The sequence below is a fragment of the Schistocerca gregaria genome, chromosome 4 (genome assembly GCF_023897955.1).
Source record: "Schistocerca gregaria isolate iqSchGreg1 chromosome 4, iqSchGreg1.2, whole genome shotgun sequence".
NCBI lineage: Eukaryota > Metazoa > Arthropoda > Insecta > Orthoptera > Acrididae > Schistocerca > Schistocerca gregaria.
In genome coordinates, this window is record NC_064923.1 from 391,618,128 (window position 1) to 391,636,638 (window position 18,511).

At 39.4% G+C, this 18,511-nt stretch overlaps 2 protein-coding genes across 4 annotated transcripts in view; one reads left to right on the forward strand and one right to left on the reverse strand.

Annotated features, from left to right (window-relative positions):
• Positions 1 to 17,015, reverse strand: part of LOC126365753 (probable malonyl-CoA-acyl carrier protein transacylase, mitochondrial) — a 50,252-nt gene extending 33,237 nt beyond the window's left edge. The window contains exons 1-2 of the mRNA XM_050008232.1: positions 16,020 to 17,015; positions 5,105 to 5,367 (exon numbers count right to left, since the gene is read on the reverse strand). Of these exons, the coding sequence (XP_049864189.1) occupies positions 5,105 to 5,367; positions 16,020 to 16,363 (607 nt within the window). The 5' untranslated portion in view covers positions 16,364 to 17,015. The remainder of the gene's footprint in view (positions 1 to 5,104; positions 5,368 to 16,019) is intronic.
• Positions 17,016 to 17,022: 7 nt separating this feature from the next.
• Positions 17,023 to 18,511, forward strand: part of LOC126365751 (ZZ-type zinc finger-containing protein 3) — a 71,726-nt gene continuing 70,237 nt past the window's right edge. For 2 of the 3 annotated variants that reach the window (XM_050008230.1, XM_050008231.1), the window contains exon 1: positions 17,110 to 17,532. In XM_050008230.1, the coding sequence (XP_049864187.1) occupies positions 17,356 to 17,532 (177 nt within the window). In that variant the 5' untranslated portion in view covers positions 17,110 to 17,355. Of the gene's footprint in view, positions 17,533 to 18,511 lie in introns of all 3 variants that reach the window. The other variant, XM_050008229.1, reaches the window with a different exon arrangement.

The window sequence follows — 18,511 nt, forward strand, 5'->3', positions numbered from 1 at the left end:
TCCCACCACCAACTATTCCAGTCCTGTAACCCGGAAGGTGTGCACGATCAAAGGCAGAGCCACGTGTGAAAGCACCCACGTGATTTACTAACTGACCTGCCTACACTGTGATGCATTCTATGTGGGAATGACCAGCAACAAACTGTCCATTCACATGAATGGACACAGGCAGACAGTGTTTGTTGGTAGTGAGGATCACCCTGTGGCTAAACATGCCTTGGTGCACGGCCAGCACATCTTGGCACAGTGTTACACCGTCCAGGTTATCTGGATACTTCCCACTAACACCAACCTATCTGAACTCCGGAAATGGGAACTTGCCCTTCAATATATCCTCTCTTCCCGTTATCCACCAGGCCTCAATCTCCGCTAATTTCAAGTTGCTGTCACTCATACCTCACCTGTCATTCAACAACATCTTTGCCTCAGCACTTCTGCCTCGACTGACATATCTGCCTAAACTCTTTGCCTTTGAATGTCTGCTTGTGTCTGTATATGTGTGAATGGATATGTGTGTGTGTGTGTGTGCGAGGGTATACCTGTCCTTTTCCCCCCTAAGGTAAGTCTTTCCGCTCCCGGGATTGGAATGACTCCTTACCCTCTCCCTTAAAACCCACATCCTTTCGTCTTTCCCTCTCCTTCCCTCTTTCCTGACGAAGCAACCGTTGGTTGCGAAGCTTGAATTTTGTGTGTACATTTGTGTGTCTATAGACCTGCCAGCGCTTTCATTTGGTAAGTCACATCATCTTTGTTTTTACATACATTTACTTAACCTGTTACTTTTATATCTAAAATCATTCAGTAACCAGCATACTTTATCATTAGACCTACAGATGGTAAATAAACCAGGAAACCAACAATACCAGATGTTAATAACGGACTCACATTTCAAACATGTCAGCTCTTCTTGTTCTCAAAACTGTAACTGGCAACTGGTCATCAACAATCAGCCCTCTCTGTGGTTGAAAGCTGGTTAGTCTGTCCTTCAAAGTAAACAAGGCAGAATCTTCATTGGTTGGAGCATTAAACGCAATTGTAGTGGGTTGTTTAGTGAATTTTCATTCCATTTGTTGCAAGTTGTCACTGCTGATGGTGGTGGTAAATGAATAATTTTGCATAAAAAATGAGATACACAATTTGCAAGATACATGCTTACTTCACGCACAGAGCACATGTATGCATGTGCTGCAACTGTCACTTGGAACTGGCAACATTGCAATCCCTGTATATGCCTCAACCTGTCCAAACCACCAAAGTTTGTGAATTAGACTTGACATATACGACCATGCTCTGAAAACCACTGAGATGTGCATGGCATGGGGTACCTCCTATTGTACCAGTTATTATGGCTTCTTCACATTCTATTTGCTTATGGAATGTGGGAAGTATGATTGCCTAAATGTCTCTGTGTGCACTATAATTAGTCTAAGCTTGGCATATTAACATTTTATATCTTTTTCCCCCATGTCTAAATACTTAATTTCTCAACATAGTCACTCATGCAACAAATACATTTCTCACAACAAGAGACCAGTTTGTGGATACCATCACCATAGAACGTTTGAATTTGATGATGGAGCCACAACCTCACCTCTGCTTGTACCACTCCATCACTAGCAAAGTGAAGTCCTCAAAAGTGTTCTTTACGTGTTGGAAACAGATGAAAATTGGTTGGGATGAAGTTGGCACTGTAGGGAGGATGATCGGTGACAGTGCATCCTAGGCATCGGATTGTTGTAGATGTCGCAGCACTTGTGCGTAGTCTGGCATTGTCATGCTGAAGGAGAAGGCACTCCATGTGCAGACGAATTCTTTGAATTCAAAACTCAATTACAGCAAGCTGTTTGTCACACACGGACATAGTTACGCTACATACTGCCATGTCACACATTAAAATATGGAGCCCTTCATGGCAAAGGGCTGTAAGTTTGTAGACATGAAGAATAATGATGTATAATTTTAACAATGTTTGTTTTATTTAAAAAGCTTTGAGAGTTTTCACATAGTGAATTCGGAGGCATTACTTTTCAGCATGCCCTCATATAACCTAGATTCATCACTTAAAGTTGGTTCCTAAAAATTTTCTATGTATGTTTTTATGGTATGGTTTGCACATACCTCAAGTGTTTGTCAGTTTGTTCACCATCTACGTGACTCTCTCCCATGAGTCAAACAAATCTATGAACATTTGTGCTGTCATTCTCTGTATATGTTCAATATCCTCTGTTAGTCCTATTTTGTTTCGGTCCCACATTCTTGAGCAATATTCTAGGATGGGTTGCATGAGTGATTTGTAAGCAATCACCTTTGAAGACTGACTGCATCTTCCTAGCATTCTACGAAAACACCGAAGTCTCCCACCCATGACTGAGCTTAGGTGATCATTTTATCTCATACCCTCACAAAATATTACATAGTGTTATTTGAACAAGCTGACTAATTCCAACTGTGATCCATTGATATTATAGTCATAGGATAGTACTTTTTTTTTGGCAAAGTCACAATTTTAGATTTCGGAACATTTAAAGCAAGATGCCAATATCAGCACCAGCTTATCAATATTAACAGTACATTCGTGCAGCTTTTTTCAGGCAGTACTTCATTACCAATAATGGACTCATCTGTCAAAAGTCTGAGGTTACTACTAACACTGTCTGCAAGGTCACTAACATAGAACATGAGAAACAAGGGTTCCAACACACTTCCCTGTAACACACCAGAAATTACTTCGACATATGTCAATGACTTCCCACGCAAAATAATGTCCTGTGTCCTCCCTAGCAAGAAATCTGCAACCCTGTCACAATTTTTACTTGATAAACCATAAAGTAGAACTTTTGATGATGAGAGTAGGTGGGTTACTGAGTAAAACGTTTTTCGGAGATTGAGAAATACTATATCTACCTGATTGTCTTGATCAATGGCTTTCAGGATGTCATGTACGAAAAGTGTGAGATGCATTTCACACCAATGTTGTCAAAGTCCATGCTGCTTGCAGTGAAACAGATCCTTATATTCGAGATACCGAATTATATAGGAGCTCAGAATACGTTCTAAGTTCTATGACAAATGGGTCTCAAAGATATTGGATGGTAGTTTCATGGGTCAATTCTGCTGCCTTTCTTCAACTCGTAAATGGATGTGACCTATACTTTCTTCGAACTATTTGGCATGGTTTTTTGTTAGAGAGTTCTACAGCAGATTATAGTTAATAGAAGAGCTAACTAGAAGACAAATCTGGTGTAGAATCTGAAAGGGTTTCCATTGGGCCCTGTAGCTTTGTCCAATTTTAGCAATTTCTGGTGTTTCTCAACGCCACCTACATTAACATCTATATCACTCATCTTTACAGCAGTGTGAGAATTAAACTGGGGGCAATGCCCACATATTTTCATTCTTAAAGGAATATTTTGAAAACTAAGGTCAGTGTTTCTGCTTTTGCTTTGCTACACTCAGTTTCAGTCCCTGTCCCATCCATAGTGTCTGGGTACTAGATTTGGTACCACCAACTGACTTATATATGACCAGAATGTCTTTGGATTTTGAGAGAGATTGTCTGATAATATTCTACTACGGCAGTTGTTAAAGGCTTCATATATTGCCTTCTTGACACTCAAATGCATTTCATTTAGCATCTCCCTGTCTATAACCCCATGCAGTAGTCTCTGTTTCATTGTTAAGTTTGTTAACAGTGATAGTATACTATGAAGGGATCCATCTCATCATGATTTGTTCTACTAAGTACATATCTATGAAGCACATGGTCAACTATTCCTTTAAACATGAGCCACAGTTTTTTCTACATCCTCTTCTGAACAGCTACATGTTTTGAGTTCCTTGCTGAGATACAACACTACTACCTCTTTATCTGGTTTGCTCAAAAAATAAACCCTTCTCATTTTAGTTGCCCCTTTTACTTATGTAATCATCGTTGCTACATCTGCCTCATGGTCACTGAAACTAGTTTTATGAGGGCATCCTCACAGACGTCAGGTCTACTTATTGCTACTACAAGGGGTAGCCAAATGAAAATGAGACAGGCAGGAAAAAGTAACTAAACTGTATAAATTTCACATACATTTATCCCACTATGAGACAACATGTCGATGCCTTCATGAAGAAAATGTTTGCAGTTGCCGAAGGAACCATGATTATACCCAGATGTAATCCTCTTTGATCAAAGCAAATTGACAGCCATGAAAGTCTTTCTTGAGGGCTTCAAAAATATGGAAATCACATGGTGAGAGATAGGGACTGCTTGCTCATGTGTTGCCGAAATTGTTTTTACTACACTGAAAAAGTTTCGCTGGGAAGCCCTTACACATTCTCCATAATGTTCCAATCTCTCCCCACGTGATTCTATATTTTTGGAGTCTAACTTGATGTGAATAAAGAGGTGCATGCCTGGGTACAATCATGATTCCATAGGCAACTGCAAACATTTTCCCATGAAAGCACTGACTACTGTCACACACTAGGCTGAATGTAATAACAGTTATGGTGATTACTTTTGAAGTAATACATAGTTTACTCAGTATTTTCCATCTGTCTCATTTTCATTTGACTGATTTGGATTCAATATATTTCCATGATGAGTGGACTTCTGAACAATCCATTCTATGCAGTTCTCTGAAAACACATATAGTAATGTTTCATGGGATGTTTTGCCACACCCATCACTCACAAAACTAATTTTCCCAATTGATTGGTGGATGATTAAGACTCCTCGAATGGGAGTATGACTGGAAACTTATGTGTCGGTGAACTTTAGTTTTTTCTATAGTTTGTGGTTACATCTGGAGGCGAATCTTTGGTCCATAGAAGGATCTAATTAGTTTATGCCCCCCCTCCCCCCTTGATACTGAGTCTTGTCCGCATATTAATTTCCATCTGGAGGAGAGGAAGTTGGAAGTCCAAACTCTCTTGACTATCTGACATGCCTGTTCTCCATGACAAACCCAAATAATTGAAAGAAGAGTTACTGAAATTAGTGGAGGATATATATAAAACTCAGCAGGCGAGAGAGAGAGAGAGAGAGAGAGAGAGAGAGAGAGAGAGAGAGAGAGAGAGAGAGAGAGAGAGAGTTTACTCAACATTTTCTTACCCCTGTCAAAGCGCAGAGCTCCTGCAAAAGTGAGTGCTGTTATTTCTCCAAGGCTGAAACCAGCTGTTGCAACACAACTTTCAACAGCCTGTGGTCGTTCTTCATGTAGACGCTCAACAGCTGCAAGGGAACAAGTGAAAATAGCTGGCTGACAATGAATTGTACGATTTAGTTCTTCTTTGGGTCCTTCTAGGCAGAGCTTCAAAATGTCATAGCCTAGAACTTCATTAGCTGCTTCAAAAACATCACGTGCAGATGGGAACCTGTAAGAATTGTACATATTCTATTACATTCACTTATAATTTACACTTCATATGTTCATATTAACTTATACAGTAGTTGTAATTATTCGTCTTGCTGTTAGATAAATAAGTGCCATATCAATTGCATAACTTTTTTATATTAAATTCCACACAAAATAGAGTAAGTGCTAAAACTGTGAGAACAATAATAGGAAATTCAGAGTGAGGTGGAAGCTAATGTGAAAAGAAAATCTACATATGTGTAATAGGAGCACTGGAAAGACACAGACACAAAAAATGATGACATAATAATGTCAACAAGAGATATAATTTTCCTACACGCTTATGGGGTACTAGGAAGAGTGCGACAACAGCTGATGCAAGAAATCCTAACAATGGCACAAAAATACATGGGAAATAGTACAAAAATACATGGGAAATAATATTTTCATTGTTGCAGGTGTTTTGGGTAACATCTGTCCAATGTAATGTTCATAATTCTATTTTCATAAAGGTCACATTCAGCCTACAAAATAAACCACAGTGGACAAGACTGAGTGCAATTAATTAATAACTTTGTGGTGTATGTATCAGGCTGCTACATACATGAAGATTTTAGTGTTAAATGACAAACTGTGGTTGCAAGGTTAGATTATGAAGAACAGATCATAAAATTACCTGGAAACAAAAAAATCTTCCAGGATGAACTTTCACTCTGCAGCGGAATGTGTGCTGATTTGAAACTGCCTGGTACATTAAAACAGTGTGCTACACTGAGAGCCGAATAGGGACTTTTTGTCTTTTTTGGACAAGTGTTCTACTGACTGAGCTACCCAAGCACGACTTACAGCTTGCCCTCACAGCTTTACTTCTGCCAGTACCTTCAGCCTTACCTTCCACACTAATGAGGAGTTTTCTTTATTTTGCAGGACTAGCAGATCAGATTTTGAGTTGTTCTTGGATAGTCCAGTCAGTAGAGTACTTGCCCACAAAAGCAAGCATTCCAGATTCGAGTCATGCTCTGGTATACAGTTTTAATCTATTTGGAGGTTTTACACAAAACTCTGGGTCTTATGAAAGTATTTGTCTGGAGATTCCCTTCTGTGAACATATCTGTGTAGAAAGCACATTCATGCTGAGGAGCTATCACTGGAATAAACATGTGTCCACTCCTCACTCAACAATGACTGCAAGGGCAAGTGGACAGATGAAAATATCAAAAGCCAAAAACATTAGTGAAACTGTGTCATAGTCTCTCTTCAGAAGTAATCATAAAATATAGCAGATTAACACTTGCTAGTTTTCAGAAGAACCCCCCCCCCCCCTCCCCACACACAGACAACATGGATTAAGGAGGGGTGGGAGCTGTATTGGGTGAGGTGGATAGAGGAAGAAAGACGCAGGAAACAGGAAGGGAGGTTGGGGATGGGTAGCTATGGGCTCAGAGGGAGGCAGTACGCGTGCTGGCTAGGAATGTGGGAGGGAGTGACAGGTGTATGGGCTAAGCTTGTGATACATGGGTGCTGGAACTGGTTAGGTGCAGCACACAATGAAGACTGTGTGGAGGCATGGGTTGCAAAGGGGTGACAGAACAGAGGAAGGGGAAATTTTTGGGTAGAAAGTGTGGGAACAGTGTGTTAGCAACAATTAAGGGCAGAATTATGGAAGCAAAGGATGTTTAGCAAGAATAAATCCTATTCACATAGTTCAGAAGAGCTGGTGCTGGAGGTAGGGATCCAGATGGTCTGGATAGTGAAGCAGTCATTGAACTCGAGCATGTTGTGCTCTGCAGCATATTACAACACTGTGTGGACAACTTTGTTCTTGGTCACAGTTTGGTATGGCCATTCAGTCTAGTGGACAACAGGTTCATTTTTTGCCAACATAATAAGGTGTGCAGTAATTGTAGCAAATTTTGTATATGACATGGCTGCTTTCACATATGGCTTTCATTCTGATGGATAAGATAAGCCTGTGACAGGACAGGAGTAGGAAGTGCTGGGTGGGTGCAACAGACAAGTCTTGCACAGGAATTAATTCCTGTGGAAAGGGGTTGGGTGTGGGAGAGGCATAGGATGGATTAGAATGTTGTGTAAGTTGTGTGGGTGAAGGAATGCCACTTTCGGGGGGGGGGGGGGGGGGGGGGTAGGAAGAATCTTGCCTAGCATGTTCCTCATTTCCGGGCATGATTATAGGTAGTCAGAGCACTGTTAAAGGATGTGTATTTTGTGTGTGAATTTGTACTCCGGCTCATCAAAGGATTCCATTACCAAGTTTTCTTTCTCTTTAGTGTATGACAAAATTTCTGCTATTTAGTGAGTGGTCTCCTTAGCTCCCAAATTACGTAAATTCTGCCACAAGTTTTCTTACTATATGAAGAACAACATTTAACACCTCACTGATGATGTAGTGATTAGGAACAAACAAAGTGCGATTAGACAAGACATGTGTAAGGAAACTGATCATGTCCATTTCATACTAACCACCTCAGCATTTACTTTATTTCTTTATGGAAACCACAGGAAAACCTAAATCTGGAAGCATTATTAGAACCACCATCCTCTTGAATGTGAATCCACTCTCTTATCTACTGTCCCACATTCCTCAGTCAAAAAATAATGCTCTCAAAATGTCATTCTTTAGGGAAACTGTTTTTGGATTCCAAACACACATGATGTGAATTAAGAGCCCAAAGGGTAATGGTCAACAAGTTCTTTAATTATACCTATGAGAATCATGAGGTAGGAAATCAGCAGAGTACATAATGATTTTGGATAATGTACAGATGGCAACAGACACTGCTTGTGAGCTGGTAGAAAAGTCATTAAATAACAAATGGTCATAGCACCACCAGCACTATCATCCAAATAGTACTTCTTACTGCAGGGGAATGCTTTCCTAGCTCAGGAGCCACACAAATTTAAACTCTCTTGTAGACACAGGCAGCAATAACGGTGTTTCTTGTCATGAGAATATTCTCTCTTTTAGGCCTGTCCTGAAGCCAACTGTGTTATATCAGCTGTTTATTAGTGATTTCTTGGGGTGAGAATATTATCTATTCTACACTTATGTATATGTCCTGAAGCCAACTGCATTTCTCTGTGTTATAGAAGCCATTTATTATTGCAGATTGTTTTCTTAGTTTCTTGCTACTGTAGTGACATGCTCCAGATATTATAGGAAGAGTGAGTGGGCATATGTGTTGTTCAATACGGACATCAACATCTACAACTTTGTCTTTGCCACTGGGTTTTGTGTTCAGGGGTACACTAGGTTGTAGGATACCATTTGACCCATGACATGTTGTGTATCATCATCAAGCTGTGATGCGTCTCTTTTGGAATGGAAGTGAAATATTGTTGTAGAGGAAATGGTGTATGAATACATGGAATGCTCTAGTGGTTTAATCATGTGGTGGCGATGTGTTTGGGAGGAATGTTATTGTGTCATTTAGTGCGCTATAGTTGTCATGATGTTGAGTTATGAAATTACGTGATGGCACAATGGAATATGTTGTGCAGAATGTTGTCATATAGAACAGAATATATATTAAAAACAAAGATTCCAAGACTTACCAAGCGGGAAAGTGCCGGTAGACAGGCACAATAAATAAAACACACACACCGAATTTCTAGCTTTCGCAACCGACGGTTGCTTCTTCAGGAAAGAGGGAAGGAGAGGGAAAGACAAAAGGATGTGGGTTTTAAGGGAGAGGGTAAGGAGTCATTCCAATCCCGGGAGCGGAAAGACTTACCTTAGGGGGAAAAAAGGACAGGTGTACTCTCGCACACACACACATATCCATCCGCACATACACAGACACAAGCAGACATTTGTAAAGGCAAAGAGTTCAGGCAGAGATGTCAGTCGAGGTGGAACTTGCCCTTCAGTATATCCTCTCTTCTCGATATCTGCCAGACCTCAACCTCCGCTAATTTCAAGTTGCCGCCGCTCATACCTCACCTGTCTTTCAACAACTTCTTTGCCTCTGTACTTCCGCCTCGAGTGACATCTCTGCCCGAACGCTTTGCCTTTACAAATGTCTGCTTATGTCTGTGTACGTGCGGATGGATATGTGTGTATGTGTGTGTATGTGTGCGAGTGTACACCTGTCCTTTCCCCCCCCCTAAGGTAAGTCTTTCCGCTCCCGGGATTGGAATGACTCCTTACCCTCTCCCTTAAAACCCACATCCTTTCGTCTTTCCCTCTCCTTCCCTCTTTCCTGAAGAAGCAACCGTCAGTTGCGAAAGCTAGAAATTCTGTGTGTGTGTTTTATTTATTGTGCCTGTCTACCGGCGCTTTCCCGCTTGGTAAGTCTTGGAATCTTTGTTTTTAATATATTTTTCCATGTGGAAGTTTCTTTCTATTTTATTTACTTCATTAATTTAAAACAGAATATATGGTTGAAATGTAAACTGTGCTCTTACGTGCCTGTGTAACAACTGAGTAAGTGGATTAATGTGCCGGCCAGGGTGGCCGAGCGGGTCTAGGTGCTACAGTCGACGCAGGTTTGAATCCTGCCTTGGGCATGGATGTGTGTGATGTCCTTAGGCTAGTTAGGTTTAAGTAGTTCTAAGTTCTAGGGGACTGATGACCTCAGAAGTTAAGCCATTTGAACCATTTGGGTTAATGTTTTTAATTGAATCATGGAAGGAGATGGGTAGATCAATGTTTATTAATATATCAAGCATGTTACACTATTATTAATAAACATTCATTCATTTAACTTCTCCCACAATTTAATTACAAAAAATTGATCCACTCTTTATTACAGTTGAAAAACTGTAAACAAAGGGAATAAATAATAGCTTCAAAATTGGTGTTGATTTTGACCTAAAAGATAAAATAATGTACAACAACAGTATATGGCTGAGACATTGTGATAAAACATTTTTATTGTGGACGATGCCCAGTGCACCAGCGCGATAAACTCCCAAGATCAAGGACATTCCAGTGAAAAAGGAAATGATATCATTGAAGAAAATGCTGTCTTAATTACAGTGAGTGTAAATGTGTAGTGCCTCAGAACAAAACTTGATACATTATCACTGTTTGTTGACGAAGTGAGACCTGATGTATTATGTATACATGAACACTGGCTAGCCCAACTAGAAACAGAATACTACAGAAACATTGAATATTTAGAAATGGTGACTGCATGGTGTAGAGAAACTACTATCCATGGTGGTATGGCTGTGTATGTAAATAGTAAACTGTGTGTCAATAAAACTGACTTAAGTAAATTTTGTGTAGATCTAGACCTGGAATTAGCTGCTTTGGGACTGTCAGATGCCAACTTAATTGTTGTTTCTGTGTATTGTTCCCCAGATGGAAATTTTAAAAATTTCCTCAACCAGTTGGAAAGCTGTCTGTGTCACCTAGTGCACTTAGGGACAAAAATTGCTTTATGTCGAGAAGGTAATGATAAAGAAAGAGCTTTCATGAAATTAGTAAGCAGCTATGGGCTATTCGTAGGAAACTCTCTACCAACAAGAGGAGGTATTCGTCTTGACACAATTGTGACAAACCTAAATAGTTGGGACTACAAAGTAAGTGTGGAGGACCCTACACTAGGAGATCACTATGCAGTAATCATGAAGTTATGGACAAACTCGGTAAGTACACAACAAATTCCCAGCTGGCATTCAAATTATGTATTCAGAAATAGAGTTATTCCTAAGAGAAGCTTAGATGATTACAAAACTACAGTGTCTTTTATAGATTGGCACCAAATAATTCATGAACTGCCACCAAAATCTGCATTCAATCACATGTTTCAGACCCTTAAAGTGAAATATGATAAACATTTTCCAATTAAACCCCAGAGATATTCTAATGCTAAATCAAAATGTAGACGAAAAACTAACAAAGTAAAGAGGTGGTATACTCCTAGACTAGCCAAAATCAAATGTATTGTCCAAAAACTACATGACAAGGTCAAAACTGCTAAAGATATAGATATTAAGGATGACTGTACTCTAGTTATTTACAGACCAAAAGGATCTACAGAAAGGAAGTAGCAAAAGCAAAGAAGGAAAACAATGCCAGATTTATTGAAGAAGCTCACAATCCTTGTGAAGCAGCATGGGATCTGGTTAACGCGTACAGGAAAAAGCGCACGTCTTGCTCTAACTCTTGCAGTCCAGATGAGTTTAATGACTATTTTATAAAAATTGTGGAAAACACAGCAGATAAAATTCCTGACTCTGGAATAGATCCTGCAGCTGCTGTGAAATTTGAGAATAAATGCAGCATGGTAATGTGGAAGAGAGCGTATCCAAAAGAAATAATAAAAATTGTACAAAGCTACAAATCTTCAGGGAGCCTTGATATTATGTCATGTTCTGTACTATGTTAAAAGCTATACTCAGTGAAATTGCTCAGCCATTAACAGTAGTAATAAATAAAAGCCTCCGTGCAGAGGAATTTCCAGACTTCCTGAAAGTAGCACGCACAGTGCCTGTTTACAAAAAAGGCAGTCCACAAGAAGAATCAAGCTGCAGACCCATATCTATAATACCATTACTAGCGAAGGTGATGGAGTCGATAATGAAAGAACAACTATTAAGTTACTTTGAAGGAAATAGTCTCTTTTATGATGAACAACATGGCTTTTGGAAGGGCAAGACAATAACAACAGCTGTACTTGATTTAGTTACAAACATAAGTCAGGGTTTTGAAGATAAAAAGAGTCTATAGCACTAGTACTATGTGACCTTAGTATGGCATTTGACTGCATCCCACATAAGGCCCTGCTCAGAAATCTAAAAACATATGGTATAAGGGGATCTGTCCTGCAAACTCTTGAATCCTACCTGAGAAACAGACGACAGATTTTCTCCGTCCAAGGAGCTGATTCAGGTGAGAAGCAGCTACAGCATGGTGTGCCACAGGGATCGGTAATAGAGCCCCTGCTGTTCCTTATCTTTGTAAATGACATAGGCTCCAATGGGCACACCTTGCAGTTTGCGGATGATACACCTTGTTCTCAAAAGGAGAGAATGTTGTACAGGCAGTCTAACAAGCAAATGCCTTGTTCAATGAAGCTAAGACCTGGTTTGTCATGAACAAAATGAAAATTAATTAAGAAAAAACTCAGAGGATGATATGCAGCCTCAGCAATACTGGAGCACTGGGTAACACAGCAGATGTTAAAGTTCTGGGCTTTCTCACTGATACCAAATTAAACTGGCAACAGCACACCAAACATGTATGTTCCAAACTTTTGCGGGTCCTGTACCTCTTGAGGAAACTGAAAAGTATAGTACCAGAACAGTACCTGCTAACTGTGTACTATGCAATGTTCCACAGCCACATCAGTTATGGGCTGTTGTTTTGGGGCCACTCTGTAGGCTGCAAGAATGTGCTTTTACTGCAAAAGAAAGCAATGAAGATCATTACTTCAAGCAAAAAGACAGACCACTGTAAACCAATTTTCACCAGGTTAGGAGTTCTGACTGTTTACAGTCAGTATATATTGAACTGCCTCTTCCACATAAGAGAAACCATGATATCTACAGAGAGAGAAATGAAGTTCACAAATACAGCACTCGCAACAAAGACAGTACCGACATGCCAAGGTGTCGATTAGCAAAGACACAAAACAGATTCCCAAGGATGGCCCTAAAATTGTTTAGTGTTCTACCTGATGGCATTCAGTCTTTGCCATGGAAGCAGTTTAAAACTACTATTTTGTATAAGCTAAAAGAGCAACCCTTCTACAATATTGAAGAATTTTTCTCTAGTAATAGCACAGTGTTTACTTGAGCTGCAGCTCAATTCCATGACTCCAACAGCAACCATTATGTTTAATTTCATTATATACTTATATCTATTTTATTGTTGTGATATTATTGTGATCTAATTTATAACTTAAATGTGTCTTGCGGTATTAAATTACTATCATAGTAGGGCTGTATTCATGTATTTTGATAATGTTGTATCTTGACACTGTCTGTCCAACTGTGGCTAGTAATTTATAACTTAAATGTGTCTTGCGGTATTAAATTACTATCATAGTAGGGCTGTATTCATGTATTTGATAATGTTGTATCTTGACACTATCTGTCCAGCTGTGGCTAGTAAATGACATAGAATTGGTAATAAAGGTAATATTTTCTTACGGGTTCTGCTGTCTTGTCCTAAGTGACTCAACATTCGTATGTTTACTTCCCATAGTTCACCACACATTCAGTTACCAACTGCAACACACAACAGAGAAGCTGCCAACATCATAAGTGCACTTTTACTCTGGGTTTGAACCGTATAAGTGAACTGTTGGTTGAGATATCGGCTTCTGCAGTTGTGGCTGGGGTTTATTGGTATCATGGTGTAGAGTTGAGCTAAATAAGTGAACTGGCAATTGGCATACCAGATTTTGTAGTTGTGGGGGAGGGGAGTGGTGGTGATAGGGGTGGTTATGGTATCCTGGTCTAGGGTTGAGGTGTATAGGTGAACTGGAGACTGGGATACCGGCTTTTGCAGTTGTGGGGCGATTGATTGGTAACAGGTAAATTGGAGATTGGGAAACCGCCTTTTGTAGTTGTGAGGGTATATTGGTGTATAGTTGAGCTATATAAAACTGGATAATGGGGTATTGGTTTTTGTAGTTTGGGTGAGGTGGGGTGGGGGTGGGGGTGGGAGGTGTTAGTGGTAACCTGGTCTAGTGTACAGCTAGAGATTTGGATACTGTGATCTTGTGCTGTGTCTTGTGTGGTTTTGTGGAATGTTATTCTTTGGCTGTTTTGAGTGTTCTGTTACTTTCACAGTTGCGCCTTAAAAAAGGTTGTTTTTATTCTTCAGGTTTTAGTTTGTCCCTGCCCAAAACCTCCTTTTTCCCCGCAGTTGTACTGCTAATTTCAGGGGTTCAATCAATATATAGCTGACACGGTATTCGTATTTTTATGGGTGTTATCATCAATGTTTTGGTTGCCATGTTGGATATGCTCAAAATAGAAGTTTTCGGAATAGTGATGATATCATCAGTCAAAGCAGACAGGAGGTATTCCAGTTTCTAGTACCCCATGTTTAGTTATTACCTTGGAAACTTTGGTAGCTATGCAGAGAGAACGCTTCTATTTGTAACTAGTTTTGTGATTTGCATTTGTGCTGGTACTGGTGTTGCACTTTTGGGGCAGCTGCAGCAAAAGGGTAAGCAATTTGCCTCATCACAAAAGAGCTTCTGTATCATCTTCAACTACTGACCGTTTGCCTTTTTTACAATAATTATTGCAAATTCATGCTCTCAATTATACTACTGCTCATATAAGTAACAAATTCAATATAGAATGTGGTCTAATCATAGGTTTACGGACTCTATGGACTCCCTTGATAATGAGTCCCTTCAAAACAATCATGCATGTAGCTTAAATTTCTACCTCACTGGATCCTAGTTTCTTGTCTACTGTGACAAGCACCCCACCTTCATTCTCCATTAGCCTATCCTTTCAATAAACACTTAGATTAATCCCAAATATGATGTCTACTTCGAGTTTTAACCATTTTTATGTAGGCCTATTTAGCATTATTTGAACACCACTGCTTTTCGGGACTGCTTCAAACTCTGAGACTTTGTGTGAATGCTTCCACAGCTGACCACTAAGATTTTGGTCACTTCATCTCTGGGGGACATTTCTTTGGATGTTCCACTAACACTTTGGGGTATCTTATGGCTATCATCATCTGGTCTGAATGGAGAGTCACCTCTAGTAAAAAAACAACATTTGCATGCATTCCGCATATAGCGATCTCAATGGTGTGTGGTGCACTTGCTGGGAACTCCTCTGAACTTCTAATTAAATATGTACGAGTAATGGTGAAGCGTGACAAGTAAATCCCACCTAGACGGTGGGTAATTAGATATTAATCTACACAGAGAAATATTTGTAAGCGTAGTATATCTGCAAAAGAGAACGTATACAACATTCCTGTTAGTCATTTTCGAGGTCTAGTCACATGCTTTGAAATTATGCTAAGTGGCCTGATGAAGGATATCAAAAGCATTCATATAAAAAGTTGTATCTCTCCACTTTAGTGCACACAAGAATGTTAGTATGATGACTAGAAGGCATTAAAAGGTAATTACCTTCAGAGTGCAATCCTCTCTTCCGCACATGTCATTTTCTCCATCATAATTTTTACGTAAAGGCTACTAAAACAAGTGAATGAAATTTGGTGTGCTGGAGAAGGGGAAGAGAGTTTATACAGGTATGGGATAAAAACATTCCCTCTTTGTTCCATTAACTCCACATACGTACTGTATATAAAATGAATATGTTGCTGGAGAAGGGGAAGAGAGCTTATGTAGGTATGGGATAAAAATATTCCCTCTTTGTTCTATTAACTCCACATACAGACTGTATATAAAATGAATATGTACACTCAAGTAGTTAAGTATTTAATAGAGTGGCATGACTGAATTGACTGGGTGTTCTATCAGTTCTTGGTAGAATAACAGTGTACAGTATGGCACCAGTGTTGTGTATTATTCATTCACGTGAGTGGTATAAGCTATGATGAGAAATTAACTGTTTATATTTAATAACATGAGCTTAAAAAGAATGCTTAGAAAGTAGGCAGCAAGATTGGTTTTCTTGGCTGCCTGAGAAAACAATATCTTATAATTAAAATTTAAATACACAGATACCATACTGAGCTGCAACAAATTTTCACACCTGAGTAGTTCTCGGCCCATGCCGACATACTGTGTACCCTGTCCTGGAAACAGAATGATGGATGTCTCACGAGGGTCAATTGCTGGATCACGCTTAAGGGCCTGGTGACGTTCACGACCAACAAATGCCCCTTTTGGATATGGAGATGTCAGCCAGTTCTCATCTTGGTCTGTTGCTGAACTGTTCCCAAGCGCTGCTTCTTCCAGCTGCCTTGAAATGTTTTCTACATCCTCTTCTTTCTCCCCAGTTTTCGATTTACAGCTACGTATGTTTGCGGCTAAAGGACCAAAGCGAAGTTCTGCGCAGTGTCTTAACAATGGGGCAAATCTAGCCTGTACATACATTGTTACAGTGATGACTTCTGTTGGCACCAGTACCTCTCCGTTTACAACAGTACTCGAAAACGAAAACCAACTTTTCACCGATATGTGTCTTAAATGCAGGTTCCGACACGGCTGAAACGACAGTCATTTGGCAAAATTTCAATGATTCTAAATGACGGACTTAACAGCTGAACATAACTAATGAAGTAGAGTATAAAAAATGTAGTTGTACGGTACGGTGCAGTAATGCTGGAAAGACAATAAATAAAAATGGAGTGCGATCAACTGTAAACGATGGCTAATCGGAAAAGTCAAATCCCTGGCAAAGAGCAGAAATTTTTGGTAAAGCGATTGCGAGAGTAAGAACACACGCGTCCCCACACACCTACATTAAATACATATACTCCCGTATCAATTCGTACATAAACTGCATATCAGATTTGCTATAAATGGAATTCGTTTACAATAAAAGGAACTCTGCATTCTCATCCCCAAATATATGTTTCCCAATTCTTTTTCCGCGCTCCTTTTCCACTGTTTCAGAAGTAACCGTTCAACTCATGTGCGTAAACATTAATGTTTATTTAACAATACATCAGTACCAACTATCAAGAATGATCAGTGCTGCCTCTCGACGGAGAAATATGCAATTCCTTCCCTGCAAAGTGGAAAACTACTGTATTATTTTTAATGCCAACGTTCATACTACCGCTTCTTCTAAAACCGAATAAATAAATATTTTAACATCGTAACTCCTTGGGTTGAAAACATTGTGTATTTAACATCGAAATGTAAAGCTGGAAGTGCGACACATTTTTGTGACGGGCTTCCAATGTGTAAACTTTTCAGTTTCGTGAAGTAGTAGTCAGGTGTAAACAAAAGAACAGTGATGTGTATGGATGATGCAGCCGGTAGATAGAGAAATTTTGCGTTGTTTACTACTAAAAATAGTAGTGATTTAGGACATACACTTTATTTTGGGGTTCTTGTGGAGTTAATACTGACATAAAAGGATGACGCAGTGCAAAACATACGACAATACTAATGGTGAACTGACAGAAGACGGAGATGAAGAAATAGGAGAATTCTATTTTGAGTCTGATGCTGTTGCTCTTAAAGGAAATCAAGATTATATGAACCTTCTCAGGTCCTTGGCAATACTAGAAGCCCAGCGAACGAAGTTAATTAAGGTATGAATTCTCATTAATGATCCAGGGATCATGCAGCAGTGTGTTTCATGTTGTTCAAACTATTTTGAAATCTGACAGTGCTATTGAGATTCATAAATCTTAGCACCGCAGACGTACGTAAAGTTTCATAACCGTGAACCTGAAATAGAACTTCAGAAACTGGCTCTCCACTCCTATCAGAGAAACCGCTGGATCCGTTGAACCAGAAAGCTATTACGATAGAGAGGTATGTGATTTTTCGATGTTGCCTGGTAAAACTGTGCATTTCAGCAAGAACAGTGCATGTTAATTTGTCAGGAATGTGTTAGTGCTACGAATCAGGACGCCAATATTAGGATGCTTACTAAAGTATGCAGACAGCGTAAAACAATTGCTAATTTTTTTGTTGCACAACGTCATTTTTGTTTAAGTGCACCAAGCCTTTTCCATATTTTAACAGTGCTGTCATTCAGTTAGTACAGTACTTCAGGAAAAACTGGAGTAGCTTTGACATTCTTATGTATTGTTTTGGTTGTTTATTTCGAAACCTCCATTGTTGGTTTACTGGCTGTACGTTTTGAGGTGTGAATCTTGCAATGTCGAATTAACTTCACGCCTGTAATATGTATATATCCAACTTTCCATGTTTCCAGCAGCTCCTGTTTAGACTGTTAGTAATTTTATTGCTAAATTTGAGTAATAGTATTCCAAAATAGCATGCTGCAATTCTTTTCTCCTATATTGTATAGTAAACTGTGTACTAAGTATCTATCTGTTGTCCCAGCAGTCGATATTCTTCCAAAATTTCTTCTTGATTGCCAAGAGCACTCTTTACAGGAAACAGTCGTTCTTTCGATATGGGAGAAACTGCTGATCCGATGATAAATTGAATTTTTCTATGTGATTTGTATTAATGGCACACTGCTGTACTCCCCATGAATATATAGTTCACAGGCTACTTAATTTAATTGTAAGGTCTGGCAATAACATCAAGTAGTTG